The sequence below is a fragment of the Anguilla rostrata genome, chromosome 3 (genome assembly GCF_018555375.3).
Source record: "Anguilla rostrata isolate EN2019 chromosome 3, ASM1855537v3, whole genome shotgun sequence".
NCBI classification, from domain to species: domain Eukaryota; kingdom Metazoa; phylum Chordata; class Actinopteri; order Anguilliformes; family Anguillidae; genus Anguilla; species Anguilla rostrata.
In genome coordinates, this window is record NC_057935.1 from 60,589,118 (window position 1) to 60,615,481 (window position 26,364).

General features: G+C 39.5%; 3 protein-coding genes across 4 annotated transcripts; all 3 read right to left on the minus strand.

The window, feature by feature from the left end:
• Positions 1-379: 379 nt before the first annotated feature.
• zgc:85858 (uncharacterized protein LOC405879 homolog) lies at positions 380-4,160 on the minus strand. Its single transcript, XM_064329010.1, has 3 exons — positions 3,888-4,160; positions 2,776-2,851; positions 380-2,062 (listed from the first exon to the last, which is right to left on the minus strand). Exons 1-3 carry the CDS (start codon positions 3,969-3,971, stop codon positions 2,022-2,024), a joined length of 201 nt encoding a protein of 66 aa, XP_064185080.1. The 5' UTR covers positions 3,972-4,160; the 3' UTR covers positions 380-2,021.
• A 6,477-nt stretch (positions 4,161-10,637) lies between these two features.
• nppcl2 (natriuretic peptide C-like 2) lies at positions 10,638-13,213 on the minus strand. Its single transcript, XM_064329935.1, has 3 exons — positions 12,869-13,213; positions 11,407-11,697; positions 10,638-11,243 (listed from the first exon to the last, which is right to left on the minus strand). Exons 1-2 carry the CDS (start codon positions 12,986-12,988, stop codon positions 11,422-11,424), a joined length of 396 nt encoding a protein of 131 aa, XP_064186005.1. The 5' UTR covers positions 12,989-13,213; the 3' UTR covers positions 10,638-11,243; positions 11,407-11,421.
• A 6,242-nt stretch (positions 13,214-19,455) lies between these two features.
• Positions 19,456-25,744, minus strand: LOC135251495 (zona pellucida sperm-binding protein 3-like). 2 transcript variants are annotated; one of them, XM_064329011.1, is made up of 9 exons: positions 25,131-25,744; positions 24,297-24,403; positions 23,885-23,988; positions 23,143-23,320; positions 22,498-22,615; positions 22,077-22,168; positions 21,699-21,802; positions 21,062-21,193; positions 19,456-20,647 (listed from the first exon to the last, which is right to left on the minus strand). In XM_064329011.1, exons 1-9 carry the CDS (start codon positions 25,575-25,577, stop codon positions 20,379-20,381), a joined length of 1,551 nt encoding a protein of 516 aa, XP_064185081.1. In that variant the 5' UTR covers positions 25,578-25,744; the 3' UTR covers positions 19,456-20,378. The 2 variants fall into 2 exon arrangements, with proteins under 2 accessions (XP_064185081.1, XP_064185082.1); XM_064329012.1 differs by having other exon boundaries at positions 24,297-24,353; positions 25,131-25,270.
• Positions 25,745-26,364: the final 620 nt, after the last annotated feature.

Here is a 26,364-nt window from a genome sequence, read left to right on the forward strand (position 1 = left end):
TACAGGGATGATCTCATGTTCAACACGTTAATATCCATGATATAAATTGTGCACAATTTATAAAGTAATACCATTTTAGAATTTAAAATTGAGGGGAGAACCCAAACCAGATAATGTATTGTCCCCCAAAATGTTTAGTACACATGTTAAAGGTACACCTGCTGAAATTTCTGACCTATGCAAATTACTCCAACATCACAAAAGACACAAGAGTTTCTAGCCCCAGTTGGATAGGTAATCGAACCACTGCACACACAGTAGCACAGTACATCTCTCTATGCATACCTCAACATTCCTATCTACTTCCATGTAATACTAAATGAGGGCAAATGACACAAAGCTAACGATGTAAAATGGTAACAAAAAACACCGGGCACTGTTTTTGAGAAAATATTTATTTGTATAAAACCCTTGCATAGCATCTGTCCAGTGAGAGGCAGTATTATGGTCGCACTATGGCTATTGATGCTGACACGCAAAAGCATTTTCTTGTCATCCTGGTAATTACAAGCTGCTTCAGTTAAAATCTGCCATTATAAATTGAAGGGAAGCCCAATTGGTTTCTGCGTACCTCACAAACACAATAGGGGGTGTTCAGCACAGTATTTGAGTGAGAATATTCAGCAGTGTATGGAGCAAATGAAAGGTGATGAGACCTGGGCATCTGTAGCCCATTCTCCTCTGACCTGTGTTAATCAAGATTACAGGTATGTCTGTTTACTGATTGAATCTATCTTGTTTTTATTTCAGTGTATTTTGCTAAACACATTCAACCTTGGTAAATTGTATTGCCCTTTTTAGTGATGAACCTTGAAATTGCATTTTACAACAGTCATAAAACAATTTGACACTCACAAAGGTGTTTTCATATTTAAAATAAGATAAATACAAGTTCAATATGGGTAGCAATAATCCAGTGCATGATAAGTGCAACTTAACTAAAACATACCCATAGATCAGAGTCATTATAACCAAATAAAAAGACTGTCATTTAACATTTTTCATATCTAAAACTTTTATGTATCAATAAATTGTTTCTAAAGACAAGCAAAGTACATTTAAAAGATTATGAGCAATAATATTTCCTTGGTAAACAAACTACTAGGAGAATGTAAGTGATGTCCAGAAGATACCCAAAATGGAAGCAAAAACTGAATTTAATGAAATAATGAATATGTGAATATAAAATAATGAACACAAGAATATGTGTGTGAGTGTGTGTTGGATTGTGGTCCTGAATTTAATTTGTAAAGCTCAGAGCTAACATACACAAATTAATGCTTGGTATAAAATGGCAACGCAGACAGCACTTAAATACAGTACAGATATTAATAAATCAACTAGAAAATATGCATTTCTGTAAACCTGGAATAAGGCTCTCAACCCAATTCCTACACTTTGACGTCTCCACAGGTTTTGTAATAACTGAGCCCTCATGCACAGAGCAAACCAATGTCTATCAATCTAGTCATCAAATTATTTTCTTTCCCACGTCTTAAATTTGATACTATAAATTCTGTAAATTAGCATGAAGGTCGCATGTCTTTCAACCCAAATCTGGAAAATGGAAGCAAATGTCCCAATGCCCAGAATATTTCATAAAAACATGACATTCAGCTACCTTAAAGCAACCCAATAAAAAAACCTCAGCAGGTTTTTTTTTTGTACAAAGACCTCCGGATTCAGGTTTCTTCCATCAGTAATATTTAAAAGGTTATACTATAAATAAGCTGTCAGCCCATCCAAATTAGGAACAACTCTACCTTTCAGAGTTAGGGGGAGTCATGATCTAATCCTATCAACTACAGTAATACCATATTGCTGAGAAAATCTGTCTTTTCACAGTTTGCAAAACCTAAGATTACTCATAGTAAACTTCAGAGTAAAGATAAGTAAAGGATAGAATATTTAACCAAGCAGGGAGGGGGGAAGGGGGGGTGCGTGTGGATAGTTCATGGGGTTATCACGCCACAGGGTCAGCTGGTTCTTCATGGCTGGTGGTGACTTGTTACACATGCTCATCACAAACCCTGCCTGATGCTCTGGATAATCTGGAAGATGGCTACAGGAAAGAGAAACATACACTTGAAGTCATTTCTTCTGTCTCCTTTGTCACTCAAGGCAGCTTTTCAGCCAGAAAGCATTCCAAAATACTGGCATAGACAAAATAACTAAATGGAGAGAGAGTAAAAAAGCTAATGGCAAAAAATGACCGGAATGCTGAGCTTCATTTACAACCAAGGGCTACCAGCAATATGTGGAAACTTGCTTTCTTTCAATGGAAAGTATTGCCTGAGCTCAGTAAAAAAAAAAAAAAATAAATAACACAATCGCAATTTCCATATTATTTAAATGTGGCATGTTTTCCCAAGGAAATGTATTCAAATGAACAAGATTAGATGATGTCTGTCAATATATGGTCTGTGTATGCATGTGGTTTCTCATGTCGCTTCCATTGAACAAATGACAACAAATGAGAGAATATGAATAACTGTCCATTTAAAAAACAAGTTATCTTTTCACAAACTCTACTGATACATGTGACCAAGTTTAGGTTTAACCACACCCTATCAGACATGTTTCTTTGAGGTTTTATCACCAAACAGACAGCAACCAGGCTATCAGGCTCACGGCCAAGCAGAAATCAACCCAACAATTCAGAAATCACATAGAAGGTTCCCGTATATTATTATAGAGAAAGCGATAAAGAGAAAATTTAAATAAATGACATATAAAGCTTGTACACATTTTACCAGAAAATAACCACATACTCACCTGATCCACACACTACAAAGACAAAGAGTGCCAGAAGCCATGGCCCCACTGGTGACTTATCCTCATTCACCACCCGCTGAAAAAATAGGGTAAGAATGGGTAGTTCAGAGAGGGGATAAAGAGGAAATAGCATCAAATACAGTCATTATGAAAGAACAATTTCTGTCCAAGCTGTTCTTCACAGATCGACATTTAAGCCAACTAAAGCACAGCAGCGTAACGGATATGGAACTCAACTCCAAGGGTTGAGACATGATGTGTGTGCTTGCTGCATCGCATAATTCTGGGATACATGATAAAACGTAGTGACCCGACATCACATTAAGAGATTTTATCACTAATTGCACATGAGAAATTGTGCCTATTGGTCAATTTAATTGAGTTTGTGATCACTGAATACCCTAATAAATAAAATAGGATCTTAAATCTAATAAACAGAGAAGAGATCTACAAAATATTTTTCTGTTTGGACATTGCTTTCTGTTCTAACTTTAAAAAAAATACGTTTTAACATACCTGTACGTTACTAAAACACACGCAGATTAGCTTCAGTTACTTTAATATTCGCAAAATTAATCTGCTAGTATTCTCTGACATTTACAATCCATTCTCTGTTTATCCTAAAAAGGAAAACCATCCAGGTCTACCCCAAAGAAAACACCAACCTACAGAGATGTGGTCCACGCCGCATAAAATTCTTTAAGACGGGAATGTATGAGCTGGTTTGCTAACTGTTGTCAAGTATTTTCATTTGTAGCCAACGTCAAAATATTGATATTACGGTCTGTGCAAATTTAAAACGCGTCTTTGTGCACGTATACGTTAATAAAAGCTAAAACAACAATATAAAGCAAATACATTTCTAGAATCGTCTACGTTAGTTACTAGCTAGATTAGCTAACTCACTTCGTTTAGCCGTGCAACCATCACGCGAGAACGTAGCAAAAGCGTTCGCAATCTATCGATATCTAGCAACATATAACGCAGAATTTTGGCTAATCTAGCGATCATAACTGGTACAGCGAATTCGATATCGTTCGCCAGTAAATGTGATTTCTGTAACTTGTTAGTCAGCTAAGCAGATAGCAAGATAATCAGTGCTATAAAAATACCGTTGTTTTCTGAACGTGTCCGCGCTGTGTGATAGTCTTGCTGTGTTTTTCGTTGGCCACTTTCATTCGCTGGATCGCCGACATGATGCAAACTTTAAGCCAAATACAGGCTAAACGAATATATAGTCGCTATTCTTGCACCTCGGTTTATGTACAAATCGTACGCAATGTCGTCTTTGTGGTGAGTCTTTGTGGTGAATCTTTGTGCCGTACAACCTCCGACCCTATCGAGAACAGCTGCAAGTTGCGGAAGAGAGAGAAAGGCTAGGGGAGAACGTGACCAGAAATTGAGGCTTGGCCTTTGTCATGTGATGGGGGTTTAGCCTCAGAGCCATGATGCCACTGCATCAAAGCAGTAAAGAGTAATCATCATCTTTGACTACATATGCGTAGCCTATATGTAGGCTATTACATCGACTAAATTAATCATAGTCTATGCATTCCACTTATTAAGCCAACTTTTTTCTGTTCATAATTCTAAGAAATTTTGTTTCAGTATGTGGCATGGCTTGAGTTACCAAATCCCACCAGACAAATTCCGAGAGACGTTCTTCATGCAGATGTGGCCTACTCATTGTCAATTTCATAAACTCAACTGTGGGAATTGCAGTTTGGTGTATATGAATTCACAGAAATGCAGCACTCTGACACTGTCATCTGACACATTGGAAGGGAAGAATGCAAGAATTTCTCACTAAGGCGAGCATGGGTGCATGGCAGGCCAAGTAGCAGCTCATTAATATTTCAGTGAAAGAGAAGGCTAATAGACATTTAGAATGAGATAGAAAATAATTTCAGACACTGTTATAATTCACATGAAATTTTTACTGGGGACATTTCCAGATTTGAATTTTGTGCTCCAGTGACGAAACAATAGACCATACGCAACATCGTCAAACATTCTTATATAAGACGCTTTGATCTACTTAACCAACTACTGCTTAGTAAGAGTCTCTGTAAAACACTGGATAACAGAAAATAAGTGATGGATAATTTATGGGAACGAATTGGTTCTGGGGTAAGTTTTTAATTAGTCTACTTTAGGACTAAAGTTTCTTTGGTGGTGAATTTTTATTACAGTTTAACCTTGTCCTGTATCACACACTCACACAGAGAGCGGGGAACACGGTTTCCTTCAAATTCATAAGAATATGGGGTAACAAACCGAGTGACTGAACAAGGGACGTTACGTCACAAGGTTAAAATTTCTTATATAAGTTACACGGTAACTAATTTGATTAACAATATTCTTCTTAAGACGTTGGACAAGAAAATAGCGATGGATCGTTCATGGGAAAAAATACGGTTTAGGGTAAGCTTTCACATTTTAAACCGTAGTCTATTTTAGGGGCCGTATAGGCTAATGGCTACCCGTGAATTATAAAATGATAGATTACTTTACTTTTTGTGAAACACAATATTGTCACACACTCACAAATTCGGCATAACATCCCTAAAAAAAATTCTATTATATATAGTATTTTGGCACTGTCAGGGACTAACATCTCTCAGTGCCAAAATACTATATATAATAGAATTTATTTGGACTGACATTGCTTTAATCGACAAATCTATTTGGACTGGCAACTAAACTTAACTGCCATGTTGAAAAATTACATGTACCAGTGTTTAACAAATATCTGGATTATGCATTCTAGCTGGTTTAAACATGAGCAAATACTCTTTAGCTATCTGGCTACTAGTGTGCTTGAATGCATAAGTCCACTCGTGAAAAACACTAATGATATAATGTAATAAAAAAATTTTTTTTAAATTTGTAAAGATTTTCTTGAATTATTAATTTGTGAATCTGTACACATAACAGTAGATTGATATAAATTTGTAAATAGTTTGTAATAGATTGCAATTATGGAGTTTTGGTTGTGCATGGACGGAACACTTGTTGTAGCTATCATGCTGCCAGTGATAATACTTTGTGTCACACATGAAATGGGCTGACAAAATTTTTGGACAGAATTTGAACCATTAGTTGTTTTATGCACTTTTAACATGAGGACATCACAGTAACATCTCATTGTCAATAATAAGGAAGGTCTTGGAGTGTAAGGAGGCCTTCTGCTAATTTGTTCTATTTGAATAGAGTACCATAGAGGAGGCATCAGTGGAGGAGGAGGAAGTGGAGAGGGAGTTTTTGGAGAGGGAGAGAGCAAGCATGGAGAGAGCAAGCGGGAGTATGGTGACAGAGATGAGCCCAAGGTCCACTGTGAGGGGCCTGGAGCACACCTTGAGCCGCTTGGACATGGAGGCGGAGGCAGAACGAGAGAGTGAGGATTCTGAGGGGGAGAGTGTGATTCGGCAGGAGCTGGTGCTGCTGCAGAACAGGCTCCTGTTGGGCAGAAAGAACACTGAGGCCCTGAGGGTGTTGAGGGAAGAGCGGAGGAAAGAAAGGCAGGACATGGAGGTGGAGAGGGAAAGCATTGAGATGCAAAGGCGCATGGAGAGACCAGAGAGGGAGGAGGAGAGGGCGTCTTGGCAGAGGCAGAAGTGGAGGAGAGAGAGGGAGGATATGCAGGAGCAGAGGAGAGGAGAGAGGGTGGAGTGGGAGGAGGAGCGACGGAGAGCATCTGATGAGCGAGAGGAGCTGCTTGAAGAGAGCAGGCGGGAGAGGCACTACTTGTCAGAACAGTCGAGGCAGGAAAGAAGCAGACTGGAGGAGGAGGAGCAAGAGAGCAGTGAGCATGAAATGTGGACAGAGAGGCAGGAATGGAGGAGGGAGAGAGATTTCACACAGATAACACTGGAGCGTGTGGAAATCCTGCGCAGAATTGACAGAGACAAGTTCGAGGGGGAGGTGAGGGTTCTTATTGAGGTGACAACATTTGGGCCGATCAGCGAAAGGGAAAGCACAGAGGAGGAAGAGGAACAGGCCGAACTGATCGTGAGAGAGAGAGTGTTGATGGAGGAGGAGAGCAGTGGGAGAGAGACAGAAAGAGAGGAGAGCCATCTGACAGTGGAGACAGAGAGCAGTGGGAGAGAGATAGAAAGAGAGGAGAGGCACCTGACAGTGGAGTCAGAGAGCAGTGGGAGAGAGATAGAAAGAGAGGAGAGGCACCTGACAGTGGAGTCAGAGAGCAGTGGGAGAGAGACAGAAAGAGAGGAGAGCCATCTGACAGTGGAGTCAGAGAGCAGTGGGAGAGAGATAGAAAGAGAGGAGAGGCACCTGACAGTGGAGTCAGAGAGCAGTGGGAGAGAGATAGAAAGAGAGGAGAGGCACCTGACAGTGGAGTCAGAGAGCAGTGGGAGAGAGATAGAAAGAGAGGAGAGGCACCTGACAGTGGAGTCAGAGAGCAGTGAAGACAAGATTGAACCAGTAGAAGAGTTGGAGAACATAAAACAGAAAAACAAGTCAAAAGGGGGTTTTTGGTCTCGGCGACCCTGTAAAAAGCGAGTGGCTGTGGAAGGAGGTAGCACGGAGAAGAGTGGTGAACAGATACCTCTGGCTGCAAGGAAGGTGGGCACAGCAGTCAGTGCTGTGCTCATACAGGACAGCAGGGAGGAGATGGAGAAAGAAACAGAGAGAGCAGTGATGAATGAGGAGAGCATAACCACAGGGGAGGGAGAGAGCAGTGGCACAGAGACAACAGAGAAAGATGAGGAGAAAGAAAAGAACATGTCGAAGAAAAGATCCTGGCCATGGTGCCACAGGCGAAAGCAAGCAGCCACAGATAAAGAGAGCACAGGAGAGGAGACAGGTCAACACGGTGGTTCGACAATGGGGAGAAGAACAGGAGAAGTGTGTGCCACGTTAGATGAACTGAACAGGAGGGATGAGATGGAAATGGAGGAGAGCTCAGTCAGAGCTGAAGAAGAGAGCAGCGAGTCTGAAACGGGTGAAGAGGAGAAGAAAGAGCAGCCAACTGTGGAAAAAGAGACATTGAAGGGGGGGAGTGGTCCGACTGAGAGAGAAGGAGACACAGTGGCGAGTCTTCTCTCGAAGGAGGAGAGCACAGAGGAGAAGAGAGAGATGGAGAAAGAGGAGAATACCTTCACATTTCACAAAAAGAGCAAGGAAGCAGAGATTAAAGTTGAGATGCAGGAAAAAGAAAGGAACAAGAAGACAAAGAAGGGTTTCCCATCGCTTTTCTGTTGGAAAAAGAGGTCAACTGTTGAGAAAAAGCGCTTGAAGGAGGTGAGAGTTCAACAGAGTGTTCTGACAGAGAAAGAGACAAAGCCCTTCACAGAAGAAGGAGAGAGCAGTGGCACAGTGATGAAGAAAGAGAAAGACATGAAAAAAGAAAACCAGACAAGGAAGACAAAGAGATTTTGGTCACTTTTATGCTGGAAGAAACAAGGAGAGTAGAATCCAAGGACAGTGAACTCAACTAAAGGACAGTTGGATGAATTCAATTTTTAAAATGGTCGACCTATGCACATATTTTTGAGATATGCATAATGGGGTAAAATCCACTCTGAACCAATACGTTTAGCTTTTAGTCCCTCGTGTAAATAAATTGTTCATTGTTGACTTCACTGCGTATTTTGCTATGAAAAACCCATTTAATGACAAATTTTTTCATTGACAGGCTATAGGTTAAGTAAAAGCCATTTGTTATTAGCCTGCTAGCAGAGCAAGGGATGGTTTGTTAAAGAGGATATTATCCCTGGTAAGATGAATTCACACCTTGCTGATTAGATCATATCTTAGTTCTGAAAAAAGTTCAAACTTAATACAGAATGCAGTATGTGTTGTACACACCCAGTTCAACTTAATACAGAATACAGTATGTGTTGTACACACTCAGGACAAAAAGTGAAATAAAATACTTATGATGCTATATCAATGTTTTCTGCTTGATGGTGAAAAATATGCATGTCTATAAAGAGACGGTGTATGGTTTTGATTCATATTTACTTATATGTATGAAACACATGAAAGCTGTTGTGCATTCAGATTTTTGTTTTTTTTCCCCCAGCATTAAAACAACGACTCACTAAATAAAGGACTCAAATGAAGGCCCTGCTTTTCTTATTGAAGTGATTGATTGTCATTGTAATAGTTCAGTCAGGAAAGGCAGTTGTAAAACATTTGTGCGGATTCCTCTGTGCAAGAGGTTTCCATTAAAAACCAGGCGATCCACATAATTTGCTGGCTTGGTCATTTAGCTGGGGGCTGAGAAGCCTTTGTGTTAATCAGATTCCACCGATGAACTCAGCACTGAACTTGAGTCGGGGGGGGGGGGGGGGGGGGGGGGGGGGTCTGGTGAGCTGGCAGGACAGGGTGGAGAGGTGGGGGCAGTCAGGTGAATCGGACAGGGAACTGAAGAGAGAGAGAAGATATCTGGAGATTTAGGGGAGAATGAGTGATTAGCTCTGGATTTTACAGCTATGCTAACAGATTCACCCCTCCCCCTTCCATGCTGCAATTTTTGTAGCTGATGTGTGTGTAGTCAAGTATGCACTCTTCTCCAAAGCATGTGATGTCACCCATCACAACATGACTTTGAAGTATGGCTCTAACAAACTGATTGCAGGCACCCAGTTGACCAGTGGAGGTCGCTAGAGAGAAATTATCCTGCATCCCGATGTGGCGGTCCTGATAGGGCCCATCCATGCTCAAGTAATTCTCAACCCTGGTCCTGACAATCTCCTGATTAATGTGATCTAAGTTCTACTGTAATTGTGCAGATTGACTTTTTTAAAACATTTTTTTAAAACATTTTTTTAAATACAAGTTTGTCTTGTTCTCATTTGTTCCATTAATTTTACACAAATGGTTTTAGGTTTTGGTACTCTCAGCAAATTGGACCCAGCTGATTTCACCCGTCAGTTTGTAATTGAATCGATTAAAAATGGAACATCTTTCAATTGAAATTATATATATATTGCTATATAGTATATGCAGCACTGTAAATGAAAGGATAAGTTGGTCTGACTGATATATACTGAGATATAAATATGGGATCTCTATTTTTTGGACAGGCGTTGCCATTTCTGGCATTATGTGGCTTTAAGAGGCTAAATTGTCCTTTAATAGACGTAAAATCTAATTAAGAATAATTAGTAATAATCAGGACTAGAGTTGAGACAGTGTCCTAACAGGAGGAGACACCCAGCAGCCCTTGAGTTATTCACTCTATTAAATTAATAGTATTTAGAAATAATTTTTAATTTAATCCCAGTATATAGCTTGCTATGTGCTCTTTTGTAACTATGTTAAAACTTTTTTAGTTTTCTGTTTGTTCTGTTTTCTAAATGCTTGAAAGATTTAGTTTGACGTAACACCCTAAGTCTGCATTCCCATAGTACTGATTACATGTCTACATTTCCACAGTTCCACAGTGTTTTCTTTGAAACACAAATTTTGGATTATAGGGTAAAATGGCATGTAGTCTTGCAACCTCAGCTAGCAAAACATTTAAATACACTGTCTTGTGACCTGTCTTTTCTGGTCAACACTAAGAATTTTAAATGTAAGATACTTTTGAAATTGCAACTCCCTGCTAATGTTGGCAAACTGTATTATGTACTATGATAAATCTGTTGGAACAATTTCAGTATTATAACAGGCAGATAAAAAATTAATTTGGTACCAGAGTTTACCGCAATATAGGATTGTTTATTTTGGTAATTGAGTGCTCTAGGACCTCTGGGCCCAATATATTAACTTCAATAATATCAATAAAACAAATGCAGTTGCCTTTGGCTTTCATAAAAAAATAAAATATGAGTTGAATGTAAAAATATTTAGAATACATAATAAATAATACTTATACAAACACGACACACACAGCAGGTTTAAACTCATGTTGAAATTTGGTTGAGGAAAGTATTAAAGTGGGAATTCCCCACATGCTCATTTGACACACAACTGATAGCAACAACTTGTCATCTGATCAGCAAAAAAAAAAAAAAAAACATAACAAAACCACATCAAGACACAAACAATAATACTACAACACAATCACGCCAGCTTGTTACAAAGCTGGGAGTCAGGAACATAAAAGTCTTAGACACCAAAATGTCTGGGGTCCACGTATCACAGATCACATTTCAATAACAAGTTACAGAGAATGGCTTTCTGCTTGTGACAGCAGTACAGCAAATTCTCATCAAATAAAACATCAAAGTACTGTAACAGTAACACTCATAATTAAGCATATGATTAACATTTTTTAAATCATTGCCACGTCTGTTGAGCCGATTGCACACACTGTGTGTTCCTATTTTAATGGAGATTTTGTCTTCATTCAGTTGTTGGTTCTAGAAGGACAAAGATGGCGAGAGGATCCAGTCCGTCACCGTACCCACAGGAGATGGGCAGTGTCACTGCCTCACAAGGATCCTGATTGACCATTACCTGGCCTCTTTAAATTTAAAAAAAGTTGCAAGGTTCCCCTGTAATACAAAGCACAAAATTTGTGAACTGTTTTCATTTTGGCAGAATACAGACATTGTGCTATGTATGGTTCAGTAGTTCAGTATATTCAGTAACATCCAGTATTTCTATTTCACTTTAATCCTCAGGCTCAATGTGACTCTTTAAAGATGAATACTTTACCTTGTCCTATGCTCATCAGCAGCCCAGTCCACTCAGGGATCCAATGCGATCCATCTTAAACCCAAAACAGCCTCTCCCAAAACTCTTCCTGGTTCTGCCCCTGAACTTTCTTTGGTGACCAATAAAGTCCTGGAAGAAGCGGGGCACACCCCTGCGTGCAGGCTCCACCCCTTTAGACAGACCACGACCACCTCGCGAGGCAGTGGGCGGGTTTTCGCCTGACCCCTCGTTGACCTCAGGTTGGGCCAGGAGAAGAGAGCTGATCCGAGCACCAAAGAGATTATTCAGAATCTGCATAGGAAAAGCAAGAAAAAATTAGCTTTTTCAAATTGAATAAAAATTTAACATTTCATTTATTTGCTGTGTGCACGTAACTTCTACTAAAATTTATATGAAAATTCAGAACTACTTGACAATACGCAATTTCCCATTTGACCACACACCAAAAAGCATAGAAGTCAGTATATGCCAGTTCAGCTGATACTTCAGCCTTAGTCTACGTGTAACAACTAACTTCTGACACTTTGATTTTACTGGCTAAAAAGTATTCACAAATTTTTATTATTTATTTTAAGGCTAGACAGTAAACACAATAGTCTGTAAATGTACTGTAAACCTTGCACATTCCAAATGAATTTAATGGTAGTAATATTTTTGAAAATATTTTCAAGTCCAGATTAAATTAGGCCTGCTTTTCACAGTAAAATGCATGCTTAGGATACAATATGACAATGTTTTTTGTGAGAAAAAGTGTTTTAATTGATCTATTCTTGGCTAATTTTATGCTATCTTCTTGCTAGGAAGCTCTTGGTCCTTGTCAAATTGTTGAGAACATGATAATTTGCATTGACAAACTTTTTTGTTTTCCTCAAAAATTAGAAATTTTTGAAAATTCAAGATTTTCCCCACAGTTGAAACATTGTTATTTAGGTAAATTAGGTTTACGGCATATCATTTAACCCTTTGAAAAGGTTTTTTAAAATGTTTTTCAAAATTTTTAGTCAATGTTCTAGAACTCTATTGCTTTCAATTACCAGTAGTGACTGTTACATCAGCATCCACTTGATCAGTTAACATTCTAATCACATATGTGAGATCTCACCACCATATTTTCATAAATTATATTGTAATTGTAATTCAATTTAATTTTTGCTTATGAACTTTAAAACACTCATTTTTATTTGGAGCTTTGGCACTTCTTGAATTACAAATTAAGCGTGGCATGCATTTTTAAAAAAGACTTGAACACAATTATTATTTGAGTTCAAGCATGGTTGTTTGTAACTGCCTAAATGAATTTGTTAGTCAGTTTAGATCTATCACAGAGTTGTATATTGTTATCTTTACATACTGGAAATTTACATCGTATAATTTATAATACGTTCAACATAATGCCAGGGTTTCCGGTTTTCATTATAAATGGCAAACCTTGAAAATGGGAATGGCCAAAATCAGCACTCACCTGGTGGTCAGATCTTTGTGGGGAGGGTCTCGAATCCACCTGCATGGCCACAACCAGTAACAGTAAGAGGAAGAACAAGCAGTGGCATGAGGAAGAGGCTATAGAAGATGAAGAAACCATCTTTGTTTAGATTTTTTTAAACAATGCTTAAAACAAAAAAAATTCTTATTAAAAAAATTTCTTCAACATTAAAAAAATGTTTGTCAAATATAAGATTTAAAAGGCTTTATCCTGGTTCATTCCTGGAACCATGTGTCTATTGATGTTTATATTTTTATTAGCAAAGTTCTGTCCTGTATGCAATCAGGACTGGTCCAGTGTCTGGAGTGGGAAAGGCTGAGACCACTTTTAAAGGCTATTGCCCTGACGTCACACATTCTTAATTGTAGCTCTTGGAAACCATTTACCCCAGTCCAGCTCACGCCTTTCATCAACCAACCAACCCTCCGCCCCCCAAGCACTACTGAATCGGCTAAGCATCTCACTCCCTTTCTTTCTTCCATCCTCTTTCTCCTTCCTCCTTTTCTCTCCTGTGCACTTGTTCCATTACAATGTCCTCACTCCACATTTTCCCATCACCACTCTGTTCTAGATCTGTGGCTTTCTTGTGTACTACATTCTTCCCTCTAACACACTACCTTCCCAAAATATATTCTGGCTCCTGTTTCTCCCCTGGTCCTCTCAACTATCAACTGTTGGTTTCTGCACTGGTTCAACAAACATATTCACTACACCATTAATTCAACTTTCATTAGTTCTCTCATTTGGAAGTATAATCTTCATTATAGTGTTACAGCTCAGGTTCTGTTTTGTTAGACCAGAATAGCTCAACAATGGCCAGCATGAAATTACAGCCCTTGTTAAACCACTGGTACTCTCATAACTGGGGAAGGCAGCTAAATAGCTTTAAAAAGGCAGTGATTAGATGGGGTGAAAGTCTTCAGATGTTGTGAGGGTAATGGACCAATACAGTGTTAAGTAGCTTGCAAAGAAAGTCATTTCGAATTGAATGTGTTTACAGACACACTAATGAAGGCTTATTTTAGAGAAGTCAAAAGCATCACATCTAAAGAGATTTGCTATGACGTGAGACTCCTCAGCCCCAGCCGACAGGTAACACACACAATGCTGATGTGACACCGATGCAATAATATTCCACATGTTGATGTGACACTGGAGAAATGCGATACGGCCTTGATATACTGAGAGTGTTAAAAGGTGTGACATCAAATCACATCAATTTGTACATTTTCCATTTTGCAATTATCGCTTAAGGACCTTTCAGGAAACTTTGCAATTACTCAGACATAACATTTTTTTGTAACTATAACACACCTCAGCTAAATGTCATATTATCTCCTAGTGTCTGGGAAACTGAAATTAGCGATAAAAATGGGAACATTTAGGAGATGATATAAAAATGGAATTTAGTAATAAAGGACCTTTTCAATAATTTATTGACGTTACATGCAATGGTTACTGGTGCAACTGTAGATACATTAATTCTTTCGGTGGTGTTATTAATTGCAATAATATTCCACTCCTTTGTTGTAATGCATTTACAGACAAGGGAAAATGCTAAGATGGAGTAAGAGTACACAACTACTCATATCTAGTGGAATAACTCTCTTAATCCTTGGTCTATTTATAGCCTTTTATTACTTTAAAAAACAACAATAATAGTCCCATTCCAGACTGTCGCAACCTCTGACCTGCACTGGTCCGCCCCTCATAAAAATTCCCCTTGGAAACGGTGCACAATTCAGAAACTATGTCCACCCAGGATTTGAGAGAAGTGGACCCAATAGTTCCACATCTGCTGCAAGTTACCTAAGAGATGGCCAATGGTCGTAGCACCCAGGCCTTTCCGAATATACTCGGTGCAGGACATTTCTGTTGTTGTAAGTTACTGATTATTCAGTCTTCATTTCCATTGTGCGAATGGCAATTAAATCCCACTAGGGGTTATCACTCCAAACAAAAGCATTCCTTATCAGGGCAGCGGTCAGGTTATACGTAGCACTCCTCAAAGCAGACACATTGCATCCGACTCTACTTGCTGCGGTCCACAAAGAAATACCTTACTACAGTGCTTGTCCCAAGTCAATCCTACAGATCTATAAGGTTAAGTTTGTCCTGCTGCATACTCCCTAAAACTAAACTGATAAACTGACCACTATCCCTGTAACTATATGCAAAGGATGGGCAAAAAAGTTTAATGAGTCTCTTTAAATTCAATTCCATTATATGCTAAATACAATAAAGCCACTCCCTTGGTGTATAGATTTCAGCATATTTGTCAGAAGCAGTTTCTAGTTTGACAGGTTGAAATGGGATTGGATTCATATGGTACGAAAAATTTCCTTGATGAATCTTTGTGTTTAATAAAGTGAAAAACTCAAATTTGATTTTATCTTTAAGGAATGTTCAAGGATGAATGAAGGTGGTGTAAAGTTATGGTGCTCTGATTAAAAGAAATTATGCATAAATTAATAAATATAACTCATAATCAGGCTTGTTACTACATGTAAAGCATATAAACTAATAAATAAAACCGTTTAGTACACTGAATGTTTCTTGACATAATTAATAGTAGAGGCTGATATGAAAGGTATATAAATGCGTACAGGTGGTTACAATAGTACTGGAGAAAATGTTCTGCAAATCCTGTTAGGAACTGGAATACAGAAGAAGAGAAAAGAAAATGAATTGAATGAGAAGGGATTATGCACTGGGAAATCACTGGGGGGTCCTGTGGCAGGAAAAGACATTTTGTGAGACATTACACACACATTTTTTTTTGTGTGTAATGATTAGGCAGGCTCATTTATTATAGAGATTATCGCTAATTAGTTTGTTCATTTTGGAACAAAAGAGAATAGAGTGTGAGGCACCTGGTTGTTCTATTAAAAAAGACTCAAAGGCACCCATTTTTGTCAAACGGTGTTCACACTCATACATTTTTTCTGTGACTTATCATTGACGTTTTGATTATTGTATGACTTTTGCAGGTTTTTGTGCCAAATGCTGTACATTTTAAGAACATTCATTTCAAAACACTGTGTCAGTTAAAATAGCCTTATCACACAGGGGTGAAGTGAGCATTTCATAAACTCCCTCACACTGAACTCTCCAAGTCTCTTCCATATGTGCTTCATTTCACTGGCTCCCTGTTAGTTTTAGAGTTGATTAAAAAAAAATTTATCCTGTGTTCTATATCTTTGTTGTGAGTTTAGCTGTAGTCTGTGGTGTGAAAATAAGCAGACGTGCAACACCATGCGTTTTGTAGAAGAGCCACAGCTATCGACACTGGGTGGTTTGCACAGTAACGCAGTAGTGGTCGCAGGCAGTTGGCTTTTCTAAATCAGCCCCATGTTAGTAACAAAAATAAATAACAAATGAAATATTGTATGACAAATGCAAAATCATCACCGTTTTGAGGGTTCTCCCCCCACTGGGAGTTTTTACCTCATGTGCTTGCTATCTGGGGGTGCAGATAAAAAAGAGGGAATGCGACCTCTTCACTTTTATGATATTGTGCACTGGAAAACATAGATTTATACCTGACACTGCATCCCAGACAGAGTACAACACACATAGAGTAAAGAATTGCAATGAACTATAATGCAGAGATGCTCTCTAATGGAGAGCATTGCTAATCAAGTGGACAGATGGAAACTTGGCCATTGCTGCCATTTGCTGGGATCTGCCTGCTGATGTGTGTATGTTTCCACAGAGAGAAACTTGGCTTAAAGCTGAGAGGCCATGTGTCAGGAGGAGATTGATGGAATGGTGCAAGAGATGCATTGGATAATGGGTAATGTATTGTGTCCACTCTTCCCAGGGTTATGACGTCAAAAAGACACCAAAATACCAAGACAACTGGGCTCAATGGACAGGATTGATGAGATGCAGATCAGGGGGTGTTGCTCTAAATCCAAATTTGTCTGTGTGGCACAAAGGCACAGAGAGAGGTTCAGTCAAGCTCAGTGGTTGTAAACAGTAAAACCAAATTACCCCCAATCCCCCACCCCCACCCCCACCACCACAACAACAACCCCCCTGCACCCGTTGCTCATTCGGCACAGAACCAGCTGGTTTCCCCTTGCCCCCACTTTGTTCCGGAGCTGAGTTTTGACTGCTTTAATTAAGTGATCGATAGGATAGCCCAAGGTTTGGGAGAAGACAGAGGGAAGGAAAGGGGATCTCCATTCAGACCACCCTCTCCACATACGCACATCCCCACCAAGCTCTGACGCAGAAAGGCCAATTTTCCCCGCATTCTTCACCTTAACGGAGGGGGGGGGGGGGCGTCATGCCAGATAGGGTGCCACTAGCCACCCCCAGCCGTGTGGCAATTTCAAAGGCTAAAAGTTTCAGCACTAGGGCAGTGCACACAAAAGGGCCCTACTTCTAGCAAGAGGCAGCAGTACTGCTTCTCTTTCACTCAATTACAAACAGCCAATTTCAGATTTACTTTTCCAGTCAGACTGTTTCTCACAACGTATCTACTTTGGTTAGCACTTCTCTTTGTCTGAGCCAGAACAGTCACAATTAGAGCCATGATATGACAACATCACTAAATTTACATGGAAAATCCAGCATTGTACAAAATGGCCTGTTTTTCTTCTGAAATCAATTATAAATTCATTAATTATAAAATAATTAAAACGAGGGAACTATTCAATTACATTTCAATTCAGAAATTTAGTGACTTTTCAGTAATTTTGACTACTATACAGATCAAATAGTTTTTACAGGAAATTGGTCAGGCGTCTGTCAATCAATCTGGTATTCTCAGCGGCATTGCATTGAAGATTATAACATTTATAATTCTATAAAAGAAATTCACATGCTCATGCCTGACCAACTGCTTGGATTATTATGAGTTGTTAAACTTGTATTGCAACTACATGCCCAATGACCATTGCTAAGCAACACACACACCTACCAACAAAACCCCAGGCCCTTTTGAGGAGTTTTTACCATTTACGTCAGAAGGTGGGAGGAAGGGTAGCTGGTTGAATGAGGGGTATCTATGGCAACCCAACCTAGGCTCACATGGTCTTTTGAAGATTCAAATCATAACATCACACATTTGGCTCTTGGATTAAAGCTGCAATTTGCAAAACACACATTTTTAACTCCCACCACAACACAAGACGCAATTTGTAACTGTCAAAGCTATCTCCATCAAGGCATGGAGAAACTAGTTACAGCAAACATTGTAAGTCTGGGAATTGATTTCTATGGAATCTGAACTGAATCTGTTGGAGCAATTGATCACATGATTACAGTAATCCTGCTCAGGGGGACAACAGTGTCTGCCTGAAGAAGGGCACAAGGATTTACACAACCAAAACCCCTCCAATGCACACCCTTGTCACACCACAACAGTCATTTACGTATTCCTTATTATGCACTAAAAAGGAAACGATCATGAGGGCAACCTCTCTTTGCTGGGCTCCTCATCCTGCTAATACACTTCAGTGTAGAATGCACCCCATGGTCAAATGACTGTGCCAGTGTCTGCCGAGACTGGCAGCCTGCAGACTAACATCATCCATGGAGGGAGGGTTCCAGTCAACTGGATTATCCCCGTTTCATTGCCCATGCAGCCTACCTGCAGTCATCCTGCAATGGATTCCTGCTTCTGAAGAGTGCTCCTCTGACACAATGACTGTACAGCTCAGCTGGTGACTGGCACCAAGCCCTTCAGAAGCCTTGAGCAGGAACCTCTCTGGCTAACAATGTACTCTTTCCCTTGGGTATTTTTTTCTCCCTACAATTGGTTCGGGCAATTTTGACGGCATTTGTGTTTAGGAATTTTGTTATAATATTTGCTTGATGTAGATATTTTCTCAATAAAAATAGAACGGGGCTTACTGGTTGTCCACGCAAGTGAAGTGTAGTTGTCTTTGCCTGTAGAAGTTGCTCCCTTGAGCTTCACTGGGATCGGCTGTTAGCATTCTCTCCATCACTCCTTCCTGGCTTCCTCCTTTTTTAGATTTGTGAATCTTACAAGTGTTTATCCCATTCCCCACATCTCTTGATGTTTTGATTCTACTTATCTATCCTTCTACCTCCGCTCATCTTCCTCCACCCTTCTCCCTTTATCCTCCCAGCCCTCCCCACAGACCCTATCCCCTTCATCCTCCTCCCCCTCATCCTACACCCTTGTCCTTTACCCTATTCCTCTGACCTCTACCAACTCAACTATTGAACCACTTACATTGCCTGCTTCCATAGGTTAATCTTGTGAAATACCAAATAAGCAGCATTAATGATGAAAACATAGTGAATCATTTTTTTTAAATCTAAAGTGACTAAACAATAATCAAAATCGTACTTGAAATTAAGCGTTTATTTTTTATTTATATTGTATATGCCCCAACTACACAGTTTTTTTTACATTGGCCCTAGGTCTACACCAGATTCAAGGCTCAACTATAAATCTGCAGAGTGACTCACTTAGAGGAGGGAGGTAGGTAGTTTGTACTTGAGAGTAATACAATAGAGAGGTGTCCCTTCCCCTCATAAAATAGCCAAAACAGAATAATTAGAATCAAATATGTTACAAAATGTTGCAAAATTTGAGAGAATTGGAGAAATGTGATTAAAACTTCAAACAATCTATCCAGAAAGAGAATGTTTAATTTGTCCTTTGCACAGTGAGAAAAGGAACTAAGTTGAAATCAATGTGCAGAGTAGTATTAGTGCCTTGGACAGTGCAGTAATTTCATTGTTCTGACAGACAGAGCGAGGTTAATCTCAGTCGCATCAGATGAAACACGGTCTGGATCCATGGATCGTAAGTGGCTTTATTCAGCAAAGAATCATGGGAAAAGACTGTGATTCGCGAGCACAGATGAGGGAAATGGAATGTGGTCAAGTGCTCAGAGTATCCTTCTTTGAATACCTTTGGGTTTTATATTTTAACATTATCAAAGCTAGAGCCTACAACTGTACCTTCTTATTTCACGCTACGTTACCTCAACTTTATGACGGCTCCATCTAGTGGTTGGAAGCCCAAATAATAAAAAAATCCAACAGAAAGACTTTTCTGTATGAACAAGTGTGCTGATTACATGGCTGATTCATGACCTGTCATCTCCTGAAAAGTCCGGGTAGCACTCTGGTTATAAAATGAATGTTCAGCTGTCTGATGTAATGCGAAGAAGGGGGTGATCTCTTGGCAATTAAAAACCTTATTCCCCTTTAAAAGACCAAGTAGCAACCACAGCACTTGGGAGATTTCATTGTGCATTTTCAGGAAAGATTATATAGGGTAAGCTACCTAAAGAAATTAAGGAAAATTAAAACACATTTGGATCTGTAGATGTGTTAACGAGGTTCACATACAACCATGTATGCTTTCGACAAACACTCTGTTGCACTCAGTCTCCAATGCCTCATCAGAAGAATACAATCAGTTTATACATAGAAATGTGTCCCAGATATAAATGCATGCAGCAAATTAAACATAACAACCCATATATCAAATCATGAGTTAGTCCAGTGGAACCTCTATGAAGGCATGGGCATTTCCACCTGGATGATAAACACATGGGGGCAGCACAGAGTCCACAGCTATGGGAGCCTGGTAATTACAGGGCGATGTCTTCCTGACTGGGGAGGTGGGGAGGTGGGAAGGTTCCTTGTGAACCGGGCAGAGCTGACAGTGGAAGACGAGGCAGAGAAGTCCGGCCAGGACACAGAGAGTGCAGATGACCGAAGCACAGACCATGACCAGCTGGCCCGCCGTCATCCTCCACAGTCCTGGGGGAAATTCACAAAGCTGTGGGAGCCTTTATGGGTACAATAAGAGCATCTGCAAGGTAACTAATGCAATGCCGTAACCTGTGAATACATTCACAATATGTGTACTTCCGCATGACAAGAATTTAGGAATTCTTGACATTAGGAAAGTTTAGTTTAAAATCTATAGACATACACATGCACGCACGCACACACACAGTGCAGTCCGTAAGCATCAGGACAGTGACACAATTTTTTCTTGTTTTGGCTCTGTATCCAAACACATTGGATTTTTCAATGAAACAATGAATATGATGTTAAAGTGTAGACTTAGTTTTAAGGGTATTTACACACATATCCAGTGATCCCGGTAGGAATTACAATCCTTTGTATACATAATCCCCATCACCTAACCACGTACAGTAGGCTGCTCACCTCCAAGACTATGGCTCAGTGTGTCCCAAGGGGCTCTCCTCACTGGTGGCCATGCTTGGATGTCATCCATGGACACAGGTAAGATGTACAGTGGACCCACCATGACCTCCCTCAGAGAGGTAGTGCTGTTCCCTGTGCACACAGGAAAACATGAGGGCATGCAAATGCATAACTACCATTGCCATAATGCTAAAATGTGACCAATGAAAGGTTTTCCATAACATGATTATGGAAAAGAAACAGATGCAGTATGTAAGACAGAGCAGATGTGTGACTAGGCCTACAGAAGTAAATAACATGCACACAGATGTCAGAGACACAACCGTGTGTGCACTTCAAACAACGGAGGCATGTAGGAGGACCCAGCGTACAGGTTAGACAGACACCAAGGCAGATGTATGTATCCGTGTAGAAGACAAAGAGGTGTGCGTGTGTATGTGGACACAGAGAGGGGAGAATGGGCAAAGGTGCTGGATAAAAATAGGTTTGTATGTATGTGAACATACACTTGAGAGAGAGAGAAGTCATTCAAGAGATGATACAGGTATTAGAGAGATCCACAGAGGTGTATGTAAGAGTGGTATAACTGGCACAGCATAAGACTCATAAAACCAGAGAAAGGGATCTGCAAACTGACTATACTGTAGAGGGGAGATGTGACGGGTCCCCCTCCTGCTTCTTCCACAGGACCGTGTCACACAGCAGTCACACAGGCTCTGTTGACCCTCAAGGTCATCCCACCTGATTGGTCCATGGGGCAGGGTCAAAGGGCAAAAGATCACTCGGTCCCAAGAAACAACTGACTTTTTCATGCCATTTCTTCAATGACTACTGTGAATTTGTTGCTATTTGTTTGAAAATATAAAGTCACAATCTACTCAAGCAGCACATTTTGCAGTGTTTAAAATTATACACCAAATCAATCTGTCAAGTATAATGCTTACACAGAATTTATTTCAGCTAACCATTAAGCTATAAAAAAAAACAAGAGGACTGAATGAACACAAGTACAAACCTCCCAGTTTTTGCATCATATTGGCAACTTTTTGACTGGTCACTAGGGGGCGCTTGGATGTCGCTGACTTTCACTGTACAATGAATGAATATCTAAAAGCAAGTCAAAAGGTCATAGATTAGTTGAGCTCATTTGATAACTAATCTTTCCTGAAGAAATGGCCTGGCTAGTTTTAATATCCCTTTTAAATTGGCTCCAGGATAATTGCGCTTACTTTTTCTATGGAAAGTCATACATGATCACAGGTTTAATAGATTTACAGCTCTCTATCAAGACAACAAGCTTCTTAATTCCAGACTTCCAGTTTCCCAGAACTTAAACATCCCGGCAACGCACGCACGCACGCACGCACGCAGTGACATCACCTAATCCTAATCCTTTCTCCTACATGTTGCCATCTTTGGATTTGCATGCCCCTTACCAGATCATTCTTGGATCCCTTGAACTGGAAGGCTTTGATCTGAAATCTCAGAGTGCTGTCGGAACGAGGAGAGAGGAACTTTACCATGGAACGGGACACCATGCTGTCAGTCAGACACCTAGGGGTCAGGAATGTCATTTTTAAGTTAGAGCCTCAGTGAAATAATGTAAATATAATTATTGAATGCATTTTAAGTGTAACAAGCATTGCTGCCATGTGGTGTTTTGGCTTTCATCTTTTTCGTCTTCTTTGTGTCGTTTAATGGCTGAGAGCATCCAAAAATGTTGCATTACCACCCTTTTCTATCAATTCACCTTCCTCTTCATTGCAAAGACATTTGCCACTCTCTTATACCTACAGTCTATGTAACAATCCTGTAATCCTGTATATGGAAATTGTACAGTCCCTATTGGCTCCACACATACAAGCTCATGTTCTCATTTACATATATTTATTTTCCAAACTTCAGCTTTAAATACACCTCTACATGGAGTAGAGGAGGTGGGATCGCCAGCTTTCAATTAAGATCAATTCAACTGCATTTCAGGCTGCAAAAACTTGGCTAAATTCATTAAACAATTTGATCATGTGACAGGAGCACTATCCAGTAACATCCATTTCATTGCAGATGTGATGCACTCTCACCCATAGTCCTGAATGATGGAGTAACTGTTCTCCAATCCTGGACCCTGGCTCGTAGATGCCGCACAGCTGTCCACATAGACTTTAAATCCCACGTGATTGTGTAGATTGATTGACACTTGCAGGTTGATCATTTGGCCCAGGAAGTAAATGCTTGTATTGGACTTTGACTGCCAGTCCTCTAGATCAAACATACCAAACAATTCATAGTAAACTTAGTGACATCACATTTCAAGTAGTTTATTTGCCATTTGTATAATATACATGGGAATTCTTAGACACAATCCACACATCATTTTAAAGACATTAAAAACATTTAAAACACATGAACAACTTTGAATTGTATTCCTGAGACTATCACTGATGATCTCCACTTTTGTAAGCCACTTAGGATAACAATGCAACAATGTAACTTAGCCATGGCATGACATTGCTCAGTATTTCACTGTCAGTCTTATAATATGAGTCTCCAAACACTGCACCAGATTCAGTTTTAAATCTTTGTATAAAGTGTTGAAACTCAGATTATGGTAAAGTCATGTGATTCTGGATGAATAACTGAGCTTCTAATCTGGTTGAGAACTTCCCTTCCTGTATAAGCGCACTTGTATTCCATCTTTCCACAGTTATAATGAATTCTGAGATGAAGTTTTGATGTATTTTCACCCATCTTAGAAACTTTATGTGGCAAAAAATTTTGAATGCCACCTTTAAGATTACCAGCATTGGAAGAAGCACTACTGACCTGACATGACATCAAGGGAGAAATCAAAAAGTCCTGTTATTGATCTCTGCATCAATTCTTGCCTCCAATTGGTCTTGAAACCACCGCTAGAGACAATATTCTCTCTGAATAAGAAAGACAAGATCATCAGTAGATACCTTAGGATTGACCATTTAGGTGCCACTTGTCCTTCAAAACCATTGCCCACCATTTTCATGATTTACCTACATTAACACACAATCCTCATAAATTATGTGAATTATATACAGGTATGAATCTTTTGATGGGTGTTCCCATGAGTTTGTACCCACTGCAATACCACCAAAAAATATGTATTTGTGGAAATACTATAAAACAATACAAACTGTAGTTTATGTTTTGCTAGGAAAATGTTACTATGGCAACTACTCTCTAAAGCCCTTCCCATACATACCGTTCATAATGGCAAGTGACTGTGGTGATGTTTCTTTCTTGTGGCAGTACACCAGTGCTTGGGGTGTAAAGCAGAAAGTTGGAATAAACAAACTCCTTGTTTGTCACCTGTCCAATATAGACAAGGTTAATACTGGCAGAATAAGAAAATGATACGTGTCCTCTTTATTCTCTTGTGTATGACCAAGAAATGGCAATGCAGGGTGTCTTTTCTGCTTCAAATCACAGGAACACCTTTTCAGTTCAGATTCACTGCTCAAAATTGCCATTTAATCAATCTAAACACAATTTAAAATCTATTTAAACTATTCATCTTAATAATAAAAAATAATAATAATAACATGAAATATAGTCAAACCACACCCTTGGGGGTAAACTACTTGTGATATGATCCCATGTAATATTCAAACGATGCTCAGTAACTCAGTGAATGAAATGAAAATGCAGTGTACATGAAAGATTGGTTCTTTTGTTTGATCGACAGTATGCCACAGAATGGACAATTACGCGAAATTATGCTAAAACATCTACCCAAGGCTTTCTGTTTAAGGTGTTTGGGGGTTGTTTACACATATGAGACTATAAAGCAATATGACTGTAGAATTGTCTTCTATTTAATGATTAACAAACTTGATGTGACTAGCCAGACAATCTATAGTATGTGCATAACAAAATGACTCAAATGTATAACAGATAAATGTGATTAATAACATTAATAGAAATTCAAAAAAAATGTAGTGTGAATAGTAAACTACGTCCATGTATCTATGACTGCAGAAAACAGTTTTCATGACAGCAGGAGTAAATATCAAAACGAGTAAGGCTAATAACTTACACTCCGCTTAGTCCCGCAGGAGTTCAGACCGTAGCTGAAGACGATGGTATCAGCGGTGTCCTCATTGCTTTTGCAGGCCTCCCCGAGAGACAGATCGGCGGACGTCAACCGCCGTGTCTCTGTACCCCAAAAATCCTTGCGCACCTCTACCCGGAGCTTGGAGTCACTGCATGTCACATTTATTTGTTGACTCGGAAGGTGCTGGGGAACGAGGTTTTTTGTGTGGAACGGGTGTTGCTTGTATAAAATGGAGCTGCGATTGTTTGTGTAGGTATATAATTTTTTCGTGTCGGAAAGAGCTGCCGCTTTACGCTCCAAACCAATTACATTTCTTAACCCTTGTTCTCCGTGTTTGATTTCCGGTGTGTTACCCCAATTTTGCGCGTTGGTTTTCCGCACAGAGCTTACCATTAATAGACATAACGAACACAGGGTAATATCCATCATTTTCTTGCACAATCTATTGCAACCTTTGTGTATATGGTTTATGGTGCACAGATTAGGTTATTCGAGGGCGCAGATCAACTTGTTTTAACTTGATTTTAAACTTGATAGAACGCAAGATCGTTATCGGAATGAAGTCTCAGTTGCTTCAATTATAGGACTGAGGGATCACATACGTAGAGATTTATGTGGCAATTACTTTATTGGCAATTTGACCGACAGCGAATGGCTTTCATTAGCATTGTACTGTCCGTGGAAAAAATCGCTGAGCTATAAAACACGCAGAATCACAGCAGTTTGCAACTTGTCATCATGAATACTTTCATCGAAATTATGTCGTTAACTGAGTAGTGTAGCCTACGGTTATCAGCTTGGTTTTGTTTTATTTTTTATCGTCAGGTATCCGTCAGGTATAGTGTTCTCCGTGTCACGGTGGAGTGAAGTACAATTAACACAGGAAATGTAGCACCAAATGTCTCTGATCAAAATCTCTAAATTAACGTTATTTATTATTTGAGCCATGAATGTTCCCTGAACAGGAAGCATTTTTAACCTGCATTTAAGCCCTGATCCTCCTGCAATTAAGGACCAATCGAAGACCTTGTTGGCACAAGTATAAAACACCTGAGGGAACTGATCAAAGTTTTGTTGAGTTTCATTTATTTCATTTGTTAAATCTGGTGTCGTAGTTTTGAGCGAGAACGAAAACTTTCACCTGTTACACCGAATAAGACTGGATATGGCCTTGTCATAACTGAATGATTCACTGAGGCATTGTTTAACAAATTGT